Below are 20,705 nucleotides of genomic sequence, written 5' to 3'. Positions count from 1 at the left end.
AAATATGGTATACACAACACTTTGTAGTATTGAGGCTGCTTACAAGTTGGTTGTGATCCACTCCAAACTCCATTGGACGCACAAATGCGTCTTTGCAAGCCACTCAGTGCGTAACCAGCGTTACAGGCGTAGGTAGCTATACCTTCAGAAGATCTTGTAGATATAGACACATCACCATTAGTGGGATTAGGTAGGACAGGACATAATATTTGCGCTGTGGGAGATATTGAATGAGTGGGCGGATAGAACAGCATAAACTATAACAAGCAACATACAACTGATGTAAAACATACCTCGTTGGCAAGTTGGTGCAGTTCCACTCCACGCTTCATTGGTCTGACAGGTACGTGTAGAGGAGCCACTCAGAGTGTAGCCAGTGGAACAAGTGTAGGTAGCTGTACCTCCGCTAGCAGACACTCTTCCATTGAGAGGAGGGGGGAGAGTGGAGCATTGTGGTGCTGGTATGGGGGAAGATATTGTTAAGCTTCAGTCATTGTCTATTCAATGCAATATACAAACAGACAGTAAGAGATCAATTGTACAACAGCTTATAAAAGCCATGCCTACATCACAATCACCTTGACAAGTTGGAGCATTTCCATTCCATGTTCCATCTGTCTGACAGGTTAGAAAAGAGAAGCCAACCAGATTATTACCAGTGTTACATCTGTAGAAGGCTATGCCTCCAAGGGCTCGTGAAAATATCGTCACAGTTCCACCAGATGGATGAGATAGTTCAGGGCATTGTAGTCCACCGCATGTTGGTGCAGTTCCACTCCACGCTCCATTGGTCTGACAGGTACGTGTAGAGGAGCCACTCAGAGTGTAGCCAGTGGAACAAGTGTAGGTAGCTGTACCTCCGCTAGCAGACACTCTTCCATTGAGAGGAGGGGGGAGAGTGGGGCATTGTGGTGCACGTGCTGGTATGGGGGGAAAGATGTTGTTGAGCTTCAGTCATTGTCTATTTACATCGAATCAAAATACAAGAAAAACACATCATATTAGACTGTGAGAAAACAATTGAACAGCTTGTACATAAGTACAACGTTAAAAGCCATGACAACACTTGTCAACATCACAATCACCTTGACAAGTTGGAGCATTTCCATTCCATGTTCCATCGGTCTGACAGGAACGTGTAACGGAGCCAACCAGATTATTACCAGTGTTACATCTGTAGAAGGCTATGCCCCTAGGGGCTCGTGAAGTTATTGTCACAGTTCCACCAGATGGATGAGATAGTTCAGGGCATTGTACTCCACCGCATGTTGGTGCAGTTCCACTCCACGCTCCATTGGTCTGACAGGTACGTGTAGAGGAGCCACTCAGAGTGTAGCCAGTGGAACAAGTGTAGGTAGCTATACCTCCGCTAGCAGACACTCTTCCATTGAGAGGAGGGGGGAGAGTGGGGCATTGTGGTGCACGTGCTGGTATAGGGGGAGAGATGTTGTTGAGCTTCAGTCATTGTCTATTTACATCGAATCAAAATACAAGAAAAACACATCATATTAGACTGTGAGAAAACAATTGAACAGCTTGTACATAAGTACAACGTTAAAAGCCATGACAACACTTGTCAACATCACAATCACCTTGACAAGTTGGAGCATTTCCATTCCATGTTCCATCGGTCTGACAGGAACGTGTAACGGAGCCAACCAGATTATTACCAGTGTTACATCTGTAGAAGGCTATGCCCCTAGGGGCTCGTGAAGTTATCGTCACAGTTCCACCAGATGGATGAGATAGTTCAGGGCATTGTACTCCACCGCATGTTGGTGCAGTTCCACTCCACGCTCCATTGGTCTGACAGGTACGTGTAGAGGAGCCACTCAGAGTGTAGCCAGTGGAACAAGTGTAGGTAGCTGTACCTCTGCTAGCAGACACTCTTCCATTGAGAGGAGGGGGGAGAGTGGGGCATTGTGGTGCACGTGCTGGTATGGGGGGAAAGATGTTGTTGAGCTTCAGTCATTGTCTATTTACATCGAATCAAAATACAAGAAAAACACATCATATTAGACTGTGAGAAAACAATTGAACAGCTTGTACATAAGTACAACGTTAAAAGCCATGACAACACTTGTCAACATCACAATCACCTTGACAAGTTGGAGCATTTCCATTCCATGTTCCATCGGTCTGACAGGAACGTGTAACGGAGCCAACCAGATTATTACCAGTGTTACATCTGTAGAAGGCTATGCCCCTAGGGGCTCGTGAAGTTATCGTCACAGTTCCACCAGATGGATGAGATAGTTCAGGGCATTGTACTCCACCGCATGTTGGTGTAGTTCCACTCCACGCTCCATTGGTCTGACAGGTACGTGTAGAGGAGCCACTCAGAGTGTAGCCAGTGGAACAGGTGTAAGTAGCTGTACCTCCGCTAGCAGACACTCTTCCATTGAGAGGAGGGGAGAGAGTGGGGCATTGTGGTGCTGGTATGGGTGAAATATGCATGTTGTTGAGCTTCAGTTGCTATTTACATTTTACAATACAGAGACTGTGAGAAAACAATTACATTTAGCTTGTACACCAGCTTGTAGGAACAATGTTAAAAGCCATGACAACACTTGCCAACATTATAATCACCTTGACAAGTTGGAGCATTTCCACTCCATGTTCCATCTGTTTGACAGGAACGTGTAGAGGAGCCAATCAGATTATTGCCAGTGTTACATCTGTAGATGGCTATGCCCCCAGGGGCTCGTGAAGAGATCGTCACAGTTCCACCAGATGGTTGAAATAATAGAGGACATTGTACTGCATAGTGGTTAAAATTAATTGTTTGAAGATTCCAATAATTAATAGAACTCACCGCATGTTGGTGTAGTTCCACTCCACGCTCCATTGGTCTGACAGGTACGTGTAGAGGAGCCACTCAGAGTGTAGCCAGTGGAACAGGTGTAGGTAGCTGTACCTCCGCTAGCAGACACTCTTCCATTGAGAGGAGGGGGGAGAGTGGGGCATTGTGGTGCACGTGCTGGTATGGGGAAAAGATATTGCTGAGCTTCAGTCATTGTCTATTTACATCGAAATCAAAATACAAGACAAATACAACATATTAAACTGTGAGAAAACAATTAAACACGTACATATTATGTATTAGTTAATGTACAGTGTAGAGGGGTTTATGACAGTAAACCTCCCGACTACGAGGGCGTAAGCCCGAGGGGGAGGTGTGGTTTACTGTCATAAACCCCGAGGCACTGTGAATTAATTGATATATGTCTCATCTGATTGGCTGACTGGTTGCTATGCATCAAGCTGCATGACTACCACATAGCAACACTATTCAAACAAGAAGACAACTAGCAAAAGCGAGCTCGTTCACACCAGGGCTGCTGTCCACACTCAAATCCTTGCGCAGCCTGGACAGAATATGAGCAGCCAGCCCCTCCCTTAAAGTGAACGGTACAGAGCCACTCCCCCTCTCTGCCACGGTTCAATTAGTCAGCCCCTCCCTCCACTTACTGCGCAGCAACCAGCCAGAAGAAACAACACAGCTAGCTCTAGACGGTGTCTAGACCAGCTCTCTTCAGCTATGCCAGGCTAGTAGGCAAGCAAAGGTAAGCTTAAAATAACCATTATTACTAAACTGGCTTCTTTTTATTTAAATACAGAAGCTGAACAGGCCTAGTGCAGTGCGTGGTGCTAGTGAGCAAGGCTCAGCCTGAGCCCTAGCCCTCTCCCAGAGTGTCTCTAAAGCAGCTCCTTCTGCAAGCACACAGCAGAATTTTTGATGAACTAGTCTACAGACTACACCCTCTGTCTCTATGTTTTCATTCAGTATGACATTTTGTTTCTCATGCAAGACATTTTCATTCATCGAAAACACCATTAATTTATTTTTACTGCATATGCTTGAGGTGCCAATTTATGAGCCATATTTTCCCTTGTAGCCCTGAGGTGCCAATTTATAACAGTTAAACCCCACTAGACTACATGGCAAAAGTGTAGTAGGTGGGAAATATAATTATGTTAAAAACCGTGACTTGCCAACATCACAATCACCTTGACACGTTGGAGCACTTCCACTCCATATTCCAGATATAAGACAGGAACGTGTAGAGGAGCCAATCAGATTATTGCCAGTGTTACATCTATAGAAGGCTATGCCCCTCCCAGGGGCTCGTGAAAATATCGTCACAGTTCCACCAGATGGTTGAGGTAATAGAGGACATTGCACTGCATGGTGGTTGAAATTAAAAGTAATTGTTTGGAGATTCAAATTATTGATAGATTTTACCGCATGTTGGTGCAGTTCCACTCCACGCTCCATTGGTCTGACAGGTACGTGTAGAGGAGCCACTCAGAGTGTAGCCAGTGGAACAGGTGTAGGTAGCTGTACCTCCGCTAGCAGACACTCTTCCATTGAGAGGAGGGGGGAGAGTGGGGCATTGTGGTGCTGGTATGGGGGAAGAAGTTGATGAGTCTCAGTATTGCTATTTACATTTTACAATACAAAGTCCGTGCGAAAACAATTACATTTAGCTTGTACACCAGCTTGTAGGAACAATGTAAAAAGCCATGACGACACCTGCCAACACATCACAATCACCTTGACAAGTTGGAGCATTTCCATTCCATGTTCCATCGGTCTGACAGGAACGTGTAGAGGAGCCAATCAGATTATTACCAGTGTTACATCTGTAGAAGGCTATGCCCCTAGGGGCTCGTGAAGTTATCGTCACAGTTCCACCAGATGGATGAGATAGTTCAGGGCATTGTACTCCACCGCATGTTGGTGCAGCTCCACTCCACGCTCCATTGGTCTGACAGGAACGTGTAGAGGAGCCACTCAGAGTGTAGCCAGTGGAACAGGTGTAGGTAGCTGTACCTCCGCTAGCAGACACTCTTCCATTGAGAGGATGGGGGAGGGTTGGACATGGTCTCACTGCGTGTGAATACAAAGATCATCCTTCGCAACTGTTTGTATAATATGGAAGAATTCACACTCACCGCATGTTGGTGCAGCTCCACTCCACGCTCCATCGGTCTGACAGGTACGTGTAGAGGAACCACTCAGAGTGTAGCCAGTGGAACAGGTGTAGGTAGCTGTACCTCCGCTAGCAGACACTCTTCCATTGAGAGGAGGGGGGAGAGTGGGGCATTGTGGTGCACGTGCTGATAGGGGGGGAAAGATGTTGTTGAGCTTCAGTCATTGTCTATTTACATCGAATCAAAATACTACAAGAAAAACACATCATATTAGACTGTGAGAAAACAATTGAACAGCTTGTACATAAGTACAACGTTAAAAGCCATGACAACACTTGTCAACACATCACAATCACCTTGACAAGTTGGAGCATTTCCATTCCATGTTCCATCGGTCTGACAGGAACGTGTAGAGGAGCCAATCAGATTATTACCAGTGTTACATCTGTAGAAGGCTATGCCCCTAGGGGCTCGTGAAGTTATCGTCACAGTTCCACCAGATGGATGAGATAGTTCAGGGCATTGTACTCCACCGCATGTTGGTGCAGCTCCACTCCACGCTCCATTGGTCTGACAGGAACGTGTAGAGGAGCCACTCAGAGTGTAGCCAGTTGAACAAGTGTAGGTAGCTGTACCTCCGCTAGTAGACACTCTTCCATTGAGAGGAGGGGGGAGAGTGGGGCATTGTGGTGCACGTGCTGGTATGGGGGGAAAGATGTTGTTGAGCTTCAGTTGCCTATTTACATTATACAATACAGAGACTGTGAGAAAACAATTACATTTAGCTTGCACACCAGCTTGTAGGAACAATGTAAAAAGCCATGACAACACTTGCCAACATTATAATCACCTTGACAAGTTGGAGCATTTCCACTCCATGTTCCATCTGTTTGACAGGAACGTGTAGAGGGGCCAATCAGATTATTGCCAGTGTTACATCTGTAGAAGGCTATGCCCCCAGGGGCTCGTGAAGAGATCGTCACAGTTCCACCAGATGGTTGAAATAATAGAGGACATTGTACTGCATGGTGGTTAAAATTAATTGTTTGAAGATTCCAATAATTAATAGAACTCACCGCATGTTGGTGTAGTTCCACTCCACGCTCCATTGGTCTGACAGGTACGTGTAGAGGAGCCACTCAGAGTGTAGCCAGTGGAACAGGTGTAGGTAGCTGTCCTATCTCCACTAACGGACACTCTTCCATTGAGAGGATGGGGGAGGGTTGGACATGATCTCACTGCATGTGAATACAAAGATCATCCTTCACAACTGTTTGCATAATATGGAAGGTTTCACACTCACCGCAAGTTGGAGCAGTTCCAGTCCATGTTCTGGATTGGGATTGGCAGAGGCGTGCGTTGGAGCCCACCCTAGTATAGCCAGGGTTACAGGTGTAGGTAGCAATGCTTCCAAGTATTGCAACATTTCCATTAACAGGATTTGGTAGGACTGGACATGCTTGTGATTCTGTGATTGAACAAATACATCAAGAGTGAAATTTCAATTTTGAAAGCTCATTGACTTTGGATCAATGATATTAAAGTTATGGCTGCTGAAAGATGCTGAACTCATGTACTTGTGTTCCTCTGGATGTGCAATCAATAAATCAGTCACCATAACTTGAATTCCCGCGTGGAATCAATTGCAAAATTTTCTGGCAGCTTAGAAAGCGCCTTTCAAGTAGTAGTATTAATGTTCATAGATGATAGATTAATTTTGAGCCTAATACGATTATTATATTAGCCCATGGTTTAAGGTCGAAAAACAATATTCGCAGCTAACCTTGACAAGTGGGTTCACTTCCACTCCACACTTCACTAGACTGACAGGTACGGGTCGATGAACCAGTGAGAGCGTAACCAATGTTACAGGAGTATGCAGCTGTATCTCCAATAGCCCTCGAGGAAGTTGTTACCCTTCCATTCAGAGGGGAATTTAGAGTAGGGCACTGGGGCACTGTGTAATGAAATAGACACTAATAATGGCAATTGTGGGTACACCTGACAATAGTCTAGAAACAGGAAGTTAGGAGAAAAGTACACGTGCAAACAACATACCTCCAATATTGATGAAAACACTTCTTGTCACTCCACTTGCATCAGGGATGTCACATCTGTATCTACCCAGTGGAGAGGTGGCACCGTTCCTTCTGTTGAGACGAATAACCTGTTCCCCTCTGTTCCTGAATATCGAGTTTGATATGGAGAAACCGACAGCTATACCATCAGGATAGAAGAACTCTCCATCGCCACCTGTGCGGCAGCACTCAGTGTTGTCAGTCACACACAATAGAGCGTTATCTCCCTCTCCAATATCAGCCATAGAAACTATCGAGTTGTTCAGGTAAGTTTTACCTCCAAGACTGAGCTTAATACGAGGAACTGGGTGGGGAGTGGATGAATTAGCTGTGCAACTATACGAGGCAGATGTGGCTTACTTGGATTGCAAGATGGTGCAGTTCCACTCCATTGCCCATTAGACTGACAGTTACGTTGTGCAGAGCTATTCAGAGTGTAGCCAGTGTTACAAGTGTAGGTAGCTGTACCTCCGCTAGCAGACACTCTTCCATTGAGAGGAGGGGGGAGAGTGGGGCATAACACTGTTTGAAAAATTAGCAGTACACATGTCATACAACTGGATTGGTGTGAGAGAGACGCACTTACCAGAACTGCATATTGGAACAGATCCACTCCACTGCCCATTAGACAAACAGGTAAGACTTGAGGAGCCACTCAGAGTGTAGCCAGTGTTGCATGAATATGTAGCCCTCGATCCCACAGCTCTTGAAGGAACAGACACCCTTCCATTAGTGGGATTAGAGAGAATCGGACATTGCACTGCGTACAGAACAGAGTACATGTAACAATTGTAGCGGTGAGCATGATTGAGACTAGACTATATACTAGTGAGATTTATATATACTATAGCTTACCTAGACGACATATTGCAGTGGATCCACTCCACTGCCCACTAGGCAAACAGGTCTGCATTGAAGAGCCACTGAGTGTGTAGCCAGTGGAACAGGTGTAGGTAGCTGTGCCTCCGACAGTCCTTGACGACACAGACACATCTCCATTAGCAGGATCAGGGAGAGTAGGACATAGCACTATGTGGAAATTAGTGCAGTACAAGCAAGAGAAGAGCGTGAAAATGCTGTTACTAGCAGTTCAACACTTCATACAAGTCATTAGTCTGAGACTGGATTGGTGACTATAATTATACACAAGTGAGATTCAATTACCAGAACTGCATATTGGAACAGATCCACTCCAAGCCCCATTAGATAAACAGGTGAGACTTGAGGAGCCACTCAGAGTGTAGCCAGTGTTGCATGAATATGTAGCCCTCGATCCCACAGCTCTTGAAGGAACAGACACTCTTCCATTAGTGGGATTAGAGAGAGTCGGGCATTGCACTGCTGCATAGTGTGGCAAAGGAAGTAGTACAGTTACGTAGAGATTCGATAGATCATTACTAAATACTCTTACCACAAGATGGTGCCGTTCCACTCCAGGCTCCATTGGTCTGACAGGTCCTCCTCGATGAGCCACTCAGAGTGTAGCCAGTGGAACAAGTGTAGGTAGCTGTACCTCCGGAAGATCTTGAAGACACGAGCACCCTTCCATTACTGGGAATAGTTAGACTAGGACACTCCCGTACTGCAGCAATAGAATAGGGTATATCAAACGACACAAGAGCTGACCCAAAAACACAACATGTGATACGGACCTTGACAAGAAGGTGTGTTTCCGCTCCATGCACTTCCCTGTGATTCACAGCTGCGTGTGGAGGCCCCCACAAGAGAGTAACCTGGGTTACAAGAGTAGGTGGCGGTGCTACCAACAGCTGTTGAAGAAGCTGATACTCTTCCATTGGTCGGAGATGAAAGTGATAGGCAATTGTCAGGGGCTATAGGAAAGAAATCGAAATGTTGATGTCTGCATGCAATGTATCAATGAAGTCCATTCTTACTAGGCACACTAGGGCACTCTCTGCAGACGGGGCATAGTACGGGAGGGGGGCATGTTCTTATTGGATTTGGACAAGAAGGCGGGGTAGGGACTGGGGTAATGCCACCACGAATTAACACTTGAGGTTGGCTATTGTCTCCGAACCCAACTGATGTCATTGCTTTTACCTGTGTGTAATAATTATGTAATAATTATGATTAGTGTAATGTGATTAGTGTAATGTGATTAGTGTAATATGATATGATAGCTATGTACGTAGGTCGCAGTGGTATGACATATGAATTAGCTCACCTCAATTTTAACGGTACCTTCCAGGCGGCTGAGATCAGTATCACTTATGACGTGATAGCTCTCTGAAGCTTCCTTACCGACACTTTGTGACCCTGACAAAGAGCCACTGAACTTGACTTTATAGCCGGTAATAATGCCGTTTGGATTCTTAGGAGGTCCCCACACCACTACATCGGTGAACACCCTGACATCTCTCGGTGCACTCGGTACTGTGTGTGTGTGAGGGGGAGAGTAAGGGAGAGCAAATGTGAAATGCTTGGAACGTTTGTCGTGGATCTGTAAACATGCCATACCCACTTGCTTTAATTAATTTAAACATGACATTAATTAAACATGTCTACAGCTATTGCCTTGGGAGGCACAAATTGATTAATGCAAGATAACAATTAATTAGCGGCAGTTTACTTACCACCTTCTTTGGTCTTTACTACAAGCTCAACTTTTCTCAAGGCTGCATTTTCCTTGTTCTCATCACTGACTCCATTATTAGTAATGATCCTAAATGTGAAAGGTGTCACAGGCCGCAAGCCAGTTACTGTGAATGTTATTTTTGGTGATGATGCAGTGTATGGCACAGTGTCTGACAAATTAGTAACATTGTCAGGTAAAATGTGGTCGGGATCAAAGATCTGATATGTGTAGTAGAAGTCATCTCTTCCGGTGACTTCGGGTCTGGTCCATTCAAGTGTAACACTAGTGGCAGTGTTGGCGGTTGTTTTGAGGTCAGTTACTGGACCAGGGGGAGCTGTGAGGGGAGGGTCATCTCAACTTAAACACTGCCAGTAACAGTAATTCAATGTAAGTAAGATATTTTTTTGAACTCACTTGTACAATCCACTCCAGGGCCTTCGTTAGTGTCCTCGTCTCTAAAAAATCCATTTATACAGCTACAAATTGGAGCAAACTCCAGATCTAATGCTGTTTTCTTAGGGCAAATGGCGCAGCTCTCTTGGGAACCAGTCAGAGAGCGATAAGTTCCAGCGGGGCAACCTACGTGGACACTTATATGAATTGTGTGGCATAAATAACTCAGTTATACGTACCTTGACATCCTGTTCCATCTGCATTCAGTATGTACCCAGCATCACACTCACACCTTACGTTGCGCTCACATCCTTCATCACCAGTAGTTCTATCAGTGGCACTGTGAGCTCTGAAGGTGAGAGAGGGGGTGGGGTGAGAGTTGGGAGCACAGCAAGCCATGCCCTCGTTTGGTGGAGAGCCGCTGGGGGCACGAACAAGCTCAGGATAGTTGACCAGTCCATCTTGTCGTTCCTTACAAGGTGTGTAGTAGAAGTAGATTCGGTTAATTTGGCCACAATTTCCAGAGTCTCTGATGCCAAAATGGAATCCATTGGTTCTCGAGGAGGAGGGAGAAGCAATGGTAAGAGTTCTAGTATCTGAAACAGTCCCACTGCTCCCTGTCTGATCCAATAGAGATGTTGTCATCTCTGTTCCTTTTCCAAAAAATGGACTGTTAACGTAATATCTTTTGTCTGTTCGGACACTCTCTGAGGCAATGCTGTTTGTGTCATATCTGAATAGATCAGCAAAGTTATTCACACAGGCACCATTACACTGAGTGAATCTGAAGGAAACTTTTAGGTAGATCTCTGTTGGTAGACCCCCACCAAGGGTAGTACTTCCTGGGGGGTATTTGATGTGAGGAGAGAACACCCAGTTGTCTTGAGCTCCCAACTCATAGGCACACACTCTCAAACCACGTTGACAGACACCACCTCGATCCTCCCACTTATCAGCCACTGCCTGCAATGAAGGAAAGGATACTTAATTACACAAGTATTGCAACATTTTGTCTCACCGACACATCTCCATCATTATCAAACTCTCTGCTGAGGAACACTGGCCCCACCAAGCTCTCGTAGTCATAAGAGTCAAACATCAGCTCCCACTCCGGGGGAATTAGGATGTCATTGTGATCAGGTGTAAATCGGAAACTGGTGTGACATAGGTCAATTGGTGAGGAAACCAATCGATCCTCTGGTGCACAGTTGTCAACACCCTGGCTGCTAATGCAGTAACCATGAGGATCTGGTGGTTGACAGTGTTGGCTGTAGACCAAGGCTGCCAATGTTAGGCAAAGAATGACACTCCAGTGAATCATCTTGCACTGCATGCAAATGCAAAAGTTTACTGCACAAATGAGTTTTATGGTCATTCTCCCTCGGGGTAGATTGTACTCCCTCAGGTCGGGGTTGATGGGTATAAACCCCCTGAGCCCAAAGCTCCTGAGAATCCTTGCATGGCCACCAAAAGTAATGCATGCAATGCTCTCCAACTGCAGAATCTTGGACGCTCCTCACGTAGGTAGCCTCGACTCAAGTCTAAAGCGGCCTTGAATCGAGGCTAGTACGTAGGGTATACTGTGCAGAGGAGGTTGGTCACGATTGTTAATTAATTTTCTTTGTAACCTCCAATTCCGTTGAAACTTGAGAGAAAGTAGCTAGCTATCCTAGCTAAGCCAAAAGGCTGCAAACGATCATAGCCTTTTATACTAGTAGGAAATGATGCTAACAATACTCAGTGATACTAGAAAGTGAGTAGCATAGTCATACTCGAAGTAATAAGCCAGAAACTAAGATTAGTCACAAAGTTCCAGTTGTTGCTGCACTTTCCTTGTTTCTTTGACTCCTGTCTTAATATAGCAGGTGTAGCAACGATAGTTTTAAACTACTACGACTCATAGACTAACAGGAGACGTAATACAAGACAGATAATATAAACGCTCAAGAATACCAAGTTGTCGTACCATAGATAGTAGTATAGTATAGTATGGTCGTACGAGAGCCCACTTAGCAGATTTAAGAATTCGAATTATTATTGCATTAATACTTATAGTCAGTTTTGGCAAATCAAGCTATAATGTTAGCACATATTCGGTGAAGGTTACCATCGTTGTTGGGCACAGTACAACAGTACAGTCCAGGGATTGCAGCTTGACCAGTGAATACATCAACCTTATTGAGTCGAACCATTTGTGAATCACGATTGCGATACATTTCATTCCTGGTTGCTTTAGTCCCCAATTCAACACCGTTGGGATCGTAACATTGTCCGATCTTTTGCACCCTGCAGCAATCCTTAATTTCTGTTTGGAAGATGAGAGCTTCATCAGTTTCACCGATATCTTCGAGGGAGATACTACTGGTATTAGCAAAGGTTTCTCCTCTTAGCATGAACCCCGTGGCACCTAAGAATTAGGACAAATATGGTATACACAACACTTTGTGGTATTGAGGCTGCTTACAAGTTGGTTGTGATCCACTCCAAACTCCATTGGTCAGACAGGTCCGCCTTGAAGAGCCACTCAGAATGTAGCCAGGGTTACAAGTGTAGATGGCGAAACTTCCTACAGCTCTTGAAGGAGATAATACTCCTCCATTAGTGGGAGTAGGTAGGACTGGACATTGCACTGTAGGTAACGAATTCGAAAGAGTGAGAAGATAGAACAGCATAAAATACAACAAGCGCAATTAATACCTCGTTGGCAAGTAGGTGCATTTCCACTCCACCGCCCACTAAATACACAGGTACGTGTAGAGAAACCACTCAGAGTGTAGCCAGTGGAACAGGTGTAGGTAGCTGTACCTCCACTAGCAGACACTCTTCCATTGAGAGGAGGGAGGAGAGTGGAGCATTGTGGTGCTGGTATGGAGAAAAGAGCTTCAGTAATAATTTACATACAATCAATGCACAACATAATTATTAGATAACTTATTTAAGCCAACACTACCAAAATCACCTTGACAAGTTGGAGCATTTCCACTCCATGTTCCATCGGTCTGACAGGAACGTGTAACGGAGCCAACCAGATTATTACCAGTGTTACATCTGTAAAAGGCTATGCCCCTAGGGGTTCGTGTAGTTATCGTCACAGTTCCACCAGATGGATGAGATAGTTCAGGGCATTGTACTCCACCGCATGTTGGTGCAGTTCCACTCCACGCTCCATTGGTCTGACAGGTACGTGTAGAGGAGCCACTCAGAGTGTAGCCAGTGAAACAAGTATAGGTAGCTGTACCTCCGCTAGCAGAAACTCTTCCATTGAGAGGAGGGGGAAGAGTGGGGCATTGTGGTGCTGGTATGGGGGGAAGAAGTTGTTGAGCGTCAGTTGCTATTTACATTTTACAATACAAAGACCGTGAGACAACAATTACATTTAGCTTGTACACCAGCTTGTAGGAACAATGTAAAAAGCCATGACAACACTTGCCAACATCACAATCACCTTGACAAGTTGGAGCATTTCCACTCCATGTTCCATCGGTCTGACAGGAACGTGTAGAGGAGCCAATCAGATTATTGCCAGTGTTACATCTGTAGAAGGCTATGCCCCCAGGGGCTCGTGAAGTTATCGTCACAGTTCCACCAGATGGTTGAGATAATAGAGGACATTGTACTGCATAGTGGTTGAAATTAAAAGTAATTGTTTGGAGATTCAAATTAGTGATAGATTTTACTGCATGTTGGTGTAGTTCCACTCCACGCTCCATTGGTCTGACAGGTACGTGTAGAGGAGCCACTCAGAGTGTAGCCAGTGGAACAGGTGTAGGTAGCTGTACCTCCGCTAGCAGACACTCTTCCATTGAGAGGAGGGGGGAGAGTGGGGCATTGTGGTGCACGTGCTGGTATGGGGGGAAAGTTGTTGAGCTTCAGTCATTGTCTATTTACATCGAATCAAAATACAACAAACACAACATATTAGACTGTGAGAAAAGAATTGAACAGCTTGTACATAAGTACAATGTTAAAAGCCGGTGACAACACTTGTCAACATCACAATCACCTTGACAAGTTGGAGCATTTCCATTCCATGTTCCATCGGTCTGACAGGAACGTGTAACGGAGCCAACCAGATTATTACCAGTGTTACATCTGTAAAAAGCTATGCCCCTAGGGGTTCGTGTAGTTATCGTCACAGTTCCACCAGATGGATGAGATAGTTCAGGGCATTGTACTCCACTGCATGTTGGTGCAGTTCCACTCCACGCTCCATTGGTCTGACAGGTACGTGTAGAGGAGCCACTCAGAGTGTAGCCAGTGAAACAAGTATAGGTAGCTGTACCTCCGCTAGCAGACACTCTTCCATTGAGAGGAGGGGGGAGAGTGGGGCATTGTGGTGCACGTACTGGTATGGGAGAAATACATTGTTGAGCAGTCTATATTTACATAGAAATCAAAACACAGACTGTGAGAAAACAATTAAACAGCTTGTAAACATAAAAGCCGTGACAACACTTCCCAATATCACAATCACCTTGACAAGTTGGAGCATTTCCACTCCATGCTCCAGATATAAGACAGGAACGTGTAGAGGGGCCAATCAGATTATTGCCAGTGTTACACCTGTAGAAGGCTATGCCCCTAGGGGCTCGTGAAAATATCGTCACAGTTCCACCAGACGGATGAGATAGTTCAGGGCATTGTAGTCCACCGCATGTTGGTGCAGTTCCACTCCACGCTCCATTGGTCTGACAGGTACGTGCAGAGGAGCCACTCAGAATGTACCCAGTGGAACAGGTGTAGGTAGCTGTACCTCCGCTAGCAGACACTCTTCCATTGAGAGGAGGGGGGAGAGTGGGGCATTGTGGTGCACGTGCTGGTATGGGGGGAAAGATGTTGCTGAGCTTCAGTTGCTATTTACATTTTACAATACAAAGACCGTGAGAAAACAATTACATTTAGCTTGTACACCAGCTTGTAGGAACAATGTAAAAAGCCATGACGACACTTGCCAACATTATAATCACCTTGACAAGTTGGAGCATTTCCACTCCAAGTTCCATCAGTCTGACAGGAACGTGTAGAGGAGCCAATCAGATTATTACCAGTGTTGCATCTGTAGAAGGCTATGCCCCCAGGGGCTCGTGAAGTTATCGTCACAGTTCCACCAGATGGTTGAAATAATAGAGGACATTGTACTGCATGGTGGTTGAAATTTAAATTAATTTTTTGGAGATTCCAATAATTAATAGAACTCACCGCATGTTGGTGTAGTTCCACTCCACGCTCCATTGGTCTGACAGGTACGTGTAGAGGAGCCACTCAGAGTGTAGCCAGTGGAACAGGTGTAGGTAGCTGTACCTCTGCTAGCAGACACTCTTCCATTGAGAGGAGGGGGGAGAGTGGGGCATTGTGGTGCACGTGCTGGTATGGGGGAAATATATTGTTGAGCTTCAGTCATTGTCTATTTACACCGAAATTAAAATACAAGACAAACACATCATATTAGACTGTGAGAAACAGCTTAATTGTACATATAATTATATTAAGCCGTGGCAACTCTTGCCAACATCACAATCACCTTGACAAGTTGGAGCATTTCCACTCCATGCTCCAGATATAAGACAGGAACGTGTAGAGGGGCCAATCAAATTATTGCCAGTGTTACATCTGTAGAAGGCTATGCCCCTAGGGGCTCGTGAAAATATCGTCACAGTTCCACTAGATGGATGAGATAGTTCAGGGCATTGTACTCCACCGCATGTTGGTGCAGTTCCACTCCATGCTCCATTGGTCTGACAGGTACGTGTAGAGGAGCCACTCAGAGTGTAGCCAGTGGAACAGGTGTAGGTAGCTGTACCTCCGCTAGCAGACACTCTTCCATTGAGAGGAGGGGGGAGAGTGGGGCATTGTGGTGCTGGTATGCATGAGAGAAATAAGTTGTTGAGCTTCAGTTGCTATTTACATTTTACAATACAAAGACTGTGAGAAAACAATTGCATTTAGCTTGTACACCAGCTTGTAGGAACAATGTAAAAAGCCATGACAACACTTGCCAACATCACAATCAATAATCACCTTGACAAGTTGGAGCATTTCCACTCCATGTTCCATCGGTCTGACAGGAACGTGTAGAGGAGCCAATCAGATTATTGCCAGTGTTACATCTGTAGAAGGCTATGCCTCCAGGAGCTCGTGAAAATATCGTCACAGTTCCACCAGATGGATGAGATAGTTCAGGGCATTGTACTCCACCGCATGTTGGTGCAGTTCCACTCCATGCTCCATTGGTCTGACAGGTACGTGTAGAGGAGCCACTCAGGGTGTAGCCAGTGGAACAGGTGTAGGTAGCTGTACCTCCGCTAGCAGACACTCTTCCATTGAGAGGAGGGGGGAGAGTGGGGCATTGTGGTGCACGTGCTGGTATGGGGGGAAAGATGTTGTTGAGCTTCAGTTGTTATTTACATTTTACAATACAGAGACTGTGAGAAAACAATTACATTTAGCTTGTACACCAGCTTGTAAGAACAATGTAAAAAGCCATGACAACACTTGCCAACATCACAATCACCTTGACAAGTTGGAGCATTTCCACTCCATGTTCCATCAGTCTGACAGGAACGTGTAGAGGAGCCAATCAGGTTATTACCAGTGTTGCATCTGTAGAAGGCTATGCCCCTAGGGGCTCGTGAAGTTATCGTCACAGTTCCACCAGATGGTTGAAATAATAGAGGACATTGTACTGCATGGTGGTTGAAATTTAAATTAATTGTTTGGAGATTCCAATAATTAATAGAACTCACCGCATGTTGGTGTAGTTCCACTCCACGCTCCATTGGTCTGACAGGTACGTGTAGAGGAGCCACTCAGAGTGTAGCCAGTGGAACAGGTGTAGGTAGCTGTCCTATCTCCACTAATGGACACTCTTCCATTGATAGGAGGGGGGAGGGTTGGACATGGTCTCACTGTGAATACAAAGATCATCCTTCACAACTGTTTGCATAATATGGAAGATTTCACACTCACCGCAAGTTGGAGCAGTTCCAGTCCATGTCCTGGATTGGCAGAGACGTGCATTGGAGCCCACCCTAGTGTAGCCAGGGTTACAGGTGTAGGTAGCAATGCTTCCAAGTATTGCAACATTTCCATTCACAGGATTTGTTAAGACTGGGCATGCTTGTGATTCTGCGACAAAAGTACATTAGTGGTGAGCATGATTGAGACTACTTTTACATTAGCTTACCCGGACGGCATATGGCAACAGATCCACTCCACTGCCCATTAGACAAACAGGTCCGCCTTGATGAGCCACTCAGAGTGTAGCCAGTGTTACAGATGTAGGTAGCAATCCCTCCGGAAGATCTTGAAGACACGAGTACCCTTCCATTAGTGGGACTAGTCAGACTAGGACACTCCCGTACTGCAGCTATGGACAAATTAATAATAATCAAACAACACAAGAGCTGACCCAAAAACACAACATGTGACACGGACCTTGACAAGAAGGTGTGTTTCCGCTCCATGCACTTCCCTGTGATTCACAGCTGCGTGTGGAGGCCCCCACAAGAGAGTAACCTAGGTTACAAGAGTAGGTGGCGGTGCTACCGAAAGCTGTTGAAGAAGCTGATACTCTTCCATTGGTCGGAGATGAAAGTGATTGACAATTGTCAGAGGCTATAGGAAAAGTAATAATTAATGTGTCTGCCATTAATGCATTGCAGTCCATTCTTACTAGGTACAGTAGGGCATTGTACGGGAGGAGGGCACGTTCCAATCGGAGGGGGTGGGGGTGGAGGGCAGATTGGGTCGGGATCTATCAGTGAAGAAAATAAATAGTTTAACAAATAAATTAATCAATTTAATGAGGCTACACTGTAAAAAGAGATGTGCCATTACAGCACGTGTGTAGCGTGTTACACATGTGCCAAACTGCTTAAAGTGTGTTATTTACCCTCTAGAAAGGTTTATCACAGCTAAAAGTATGTCGTTTTGACCCACTGAATGAAAACGACCCATTACACATGTGTCGTTTCTTATATACATTACATATAAACATGATTGTTACAAGTGATAACACAATCACTTGTAAAAATCATACTTCATATTCCCCCTGGCCCTGGCAACAAATGTGACATAGCAACGAGTGAGACTGTTTAAATGGTAGCTAGCTAGTTAGTTCAACCAAGTATATAGTACAGTACAGTCGAGACAACTGTTTACTTCAAAGAATTGAACTGCTGAAACCACTCTCAACTCTGAAACTACCCGTGGTAGGTTTATATTCTCTATTAAAAAGACTAATTATTGCAGAATTAATAGACTCTACTTGTTTTTTTGGCTGATGAGTCAGTAATTCTCCTTTCTCAACAATGGCAGACTCCTTCGATTGTGATAGTGTACGAAACAGAGGGCTCAAAGGTATGTTTCCTATCAATTTAATTTGTTATAGCTATTATATTAATACATACAAGTTTTACCACCACAACACATACACACATTGGTTTGTATGCTACATGTAGGCCCTCTTAACACTATCCTCTAACTGCTCTAACATTTATTTGTGCGGTCTGATTCTTTTTTCTAGCTGTTGTCAAGGCATTTACACAAATTTGAGTGTACTATTATTGTCATCAGCATAATTATTATTATTCTGAGTTATTATTCTGCAGGTAGGCCATCCTAACCACCGAGCTAGCTGTCTGAATCTTAATATATACTGGTTCCTGTCAGGGCACAAATTTGAGGTACATTTCCTATCAATTTAATTTATTATAGCACATACAAGTTTTACCACCACAACACATACACACATTGGATTTGTATGCTATTATTCTACATGTAGGCCCTCTTAACTATCCTCAAACTTCTCGAGTCTCTCTTCATAGAGTGTTTGATCACTGGGGAAGTTGGTTCTTTCCGCTTTCTCTAACATTTATTTTTGCGGTCTGATTCTTTTTTCTAGCCGTTGTCAAGGCATTTACACAAATTTAAGTACATCAGCATAATTATTCTGAGTTATTATTCTGCAGGTAGGCCATCCACCCTCCAAGTGAGCTAGCTGTCTGAATCTTAATACTGGTCCCTGTCAGGGCACAAATTTGAGGTACGTTTCCTATCAATTTAATTTATTATAAAACCATACATACAAGTTTTACCACATTTTTTGCCACAACACATACACACATTGGATTTGTATGCTATTATTCTACATGTAGGCCCTCTTAACCATCCTCAAACTGCTCTAACATTAATTTTTGCGGTCTGTTTCTTTTTTCTAGCCGTTGTCAAGGCATTTACAAATTTGAGTTTTATTATTGTAGCTCATCAGCATAATTATTCTTCTGCAGGTAGGCCTTCCTAACCACCCTCCAAGTGAACTAGCTGTCTGAATCTTAATACTGGTCTGAAATAGGTATGTAATTTCATACAATGCGTTTACAACTTATAATATTTTTTTCACCATTATTTTAGGTATGAAGTACAAGTTCAAAGGACTAAAGGACTGTAGTAAAGACTTATAATTAACTGGATGCATGCATGCAAGTTTTGCAAACACTTCTGTTTCATTTTCAGTTATTATAATTATGCTATAGACTCGTCATTATTGTTTATTGTTTTATGAGATTGAAATGGCGTTAATTGGAATGATTAATAACACGTGCCAAAATGACCCGCTAGAAGTGGGTCAAATCGACACACCTTCAATTTGACACACGTGTAGCATGTCATTTGGAGGGACAATCAAATGACACGCGTGTCAGTGTTGAAACAACCCACTTGTTTTTACAGTGTATTATAACTCTTACAAGACCAGTGGTGAGTTGACTCACTAATAATGTTGATGAAGATGCTCTGTGTCACTCCCTTATCATCAGGAATATCACATCTGTAGCGACCAGTAGGGGAGAGGCTACCGTCCCTCTTGTTCAACCGAACCAGCTGCTCCCCTCTGTTCTGGTACAGTGAACTTCTGGAGGAGAACCCGACAACTCTACCGTCGGGATAGTAGAACCGAGCGACTGAATTGCTGCAGCAGTTCTCATACTCAGTCACACACAGTAGACCGTCATCTCCCTCTCCAATGTCTGGTATCAGTACAGTATCGCCATCAGTGTATATCTTGCCATTCAGAAGAAATTTCACAGCTGCACAAGTGATGAACTACGTATGATATGAGTAATTGAAATTGAAGCACTAACTTACGTGGATCTGGTGTACATGGACAAGGGGGCGAAGTAGTGACTGAGCTAATGCCACCAGGATTTACACTTTGAGGTGAGCTATAGTCTCCGAACCCAGCTCTTGTCTTTGCTCTTACCTGTAGGTCACAGGGGTTGATTTAAGCGTATATAGTTGGATAGAGCGCTAACAAAGAGCTACAAAATGCTATAGAGGTTGGCCATTTCGAAATCACTATTGTACAACAGAGGGACTCCAATTAATTATAAAGGCATCCCATGCAATAAAGTTACAGGCCTGTTTTGGTAAAACAGGTATGAATTAGCTCACCTCAACTTCAATGGAACCTTGCAGGCGACTGAGATCAGTATCACTTATGATGTGATAGCTCTCTGAAGCTTCCTTGTTGACACTTTCTGACCCTGAAGAGCCACTGAACTTGACTTCATAGCCGGTAATAATGCCGTTTGGATTCTGAGGAGGTCCCCACACCACTACATCGGTGAACACCCTGACATTCCTCGGTGCACTCGGTACTGTGTGTGTGTGCATGGTGTGTAGTGTGTGTGTGTGTGCATGGT

At 44.5% G+C, this 20,705-nt stretch overlaps 1 protein-coding gene and 1 long non-coding RNA gene across 8 annotated transcripts in view; one reads left to right on the top strand and one right to left on the bottom strand.

Moving 5' to 3' along the window:
• Nucleotides 1-20,705, bottom strand: part of LOC135333950 (sushi, von Willebrand factor type A, EGF and pentraxin domain-containing protein 1-like) — a 39,599-nt gene that overhangs the window by 566 nt on the left and 18,328 nt on the right. Inside the window, exons 1-26 of one of the 5 annotated variants that reach the window (XM_064528975.1) lie at nt 11,024-11,498; nt 10,245-10,968; nt 10,027-10,191; nt 9,611-9,946; nt 9,202-9,410; nt 8,912-9,077; nt 8,669-8,848; nt 8,428-8,598; nt 8,181-8,357; nt 7,872-8,045; nt 7,603-7,776; nt 7,377-7,538; nt 6,997-7,320; nt 6,722-6,895; nt 6,242-6,406; nt 4,559-4,894; nt 4,247-4,405; nt 4,012-4,185; nt 2,816-2,980; nt 2,590-2,760; nt 2,100-2,435; nt 1,593-1,934; nt 1,086-1,427; nt 579-920; nt 294-458; nt 44-214 (exon numbers count right to left, since the gene is read on the bottom strand). In XM_064528975.1, the coding sequence (XP_064385045.1) occupies nt 44-214; nt 294-458; nt 579-920; nt 1,086-1,427; nt 1,593-1,934; nt 2,100-2,435; nt 2,590-2,760; nt 2,816-2,980; nt 4,012-4,185; nt 4,247-4,405; nt 4,559-4,894; nt 6,242-6,406; nt 6,722-6,895; nt 6,997-7,320; nt 7,377-7,538; nt 7,603-7,776; nt 7,872-8,045; nt 8,181-8,357; nt 8,428-8,598; nt 8,669-8,848; nt 8,912-9,077; nt 9,202-9,410; nt 9,611-9,946; nt 10,027-10,191; nt 10,245-10,968; nt 11,024-11,380 (6,361 nt within the window). In that variant the 5' untranslated portion in view covers nt 11,381-11,498. Of the gene's footprint in view, nt 1-43; nt 215-293; nt 459-578; nt 921-1,085; nt 1,428-1,592; nt 1,935-2,099; nt 2,436-2,589; nt 2,761-2,815; nt 2,981-4,011; nt 4,186-4,246; nt 4,406-4,558; nt 4,895-4,959; nt 5,125-5,294; nt 5,637-5,788; nt 5,960-6,014; nt 6,177-6,241; nt 6,407-6,721; nt 6,896-6,996; nt 7,321-7,376; nt 7,539-7,602; nt 7,777-7,871; nt 8,046-8,180; nt 8,358-8,427; nt 8,599-8,668; nt 8,849-8,911; nt 9,078-9,201; nt 9,411-9,610; nt 9,947-10,026; nt 10,192-10,244; nt 10,969-11,023; nt 11,499-12,022; nt 12,413-12,469; nt 12,635-12,702; nt 12,868-12,964; nt 13,301-13,450; nt 13,622-13,682; nt 13,848-14,008; nt 14,351-14,479; nt 14,822-14,972; nt 15,144-15,204; nt 15,370-15,526; nt 15,863-16,023; nt 16,366-16,516; nt 16,688-16,748; nt 16,911-16,971; nt 17,131-17,188; nt 17,372-17,439; nt 17,620-20,705 lie in introns of those variants that run through there. The other 4 variants (XM_064528976.1, XM_064528977.1, XM_064528978.1 and 1 more) reach the window with 4 other exon arrangements.
• LOC135333961 (uncharacterized) lies at nt 17,834-19,555 on the top strand. 3 transcript variants are annotated; one of them, XR_010394150.1, is made up of 6 exons: nt 17,834-18,215; nt 18,322-18,363; nt 18,615-18,689; nt 18,975-19,048; nt 19,293-19,357; nt 19,417-19,555. It is a non-coding gene; the product is annotated as an uncharacterized LOC135333961 (long non-coding RNA). The 3 variants fall into 3 exon arrangements; XR_010394148.1 differs by having other exon boundaries at nt 18,265-18,363; XR_010394149.1 differs by having other exon boundaries at nt 18,265-18,363; nt 18,788-19,048.

The sequence above is a fragment of the Halichondria panicea genome, chromosome 3, assembly GCF_963675165.1.
Source record: "Halichondria panicea chromosome 3, odHalPani1.1, whole genome shotgun sequence".
Classification (NCBI taxonomy): domain Eukaryota; kingdom Metazoa; phylum Porifera; class Demospongiae; order Suberitida; family Halichondriidae; genus Halichondria; species Halichondria panicea.
This window is presented reverse-complemented; position numbering and strand designations above follow the sequence as displayed.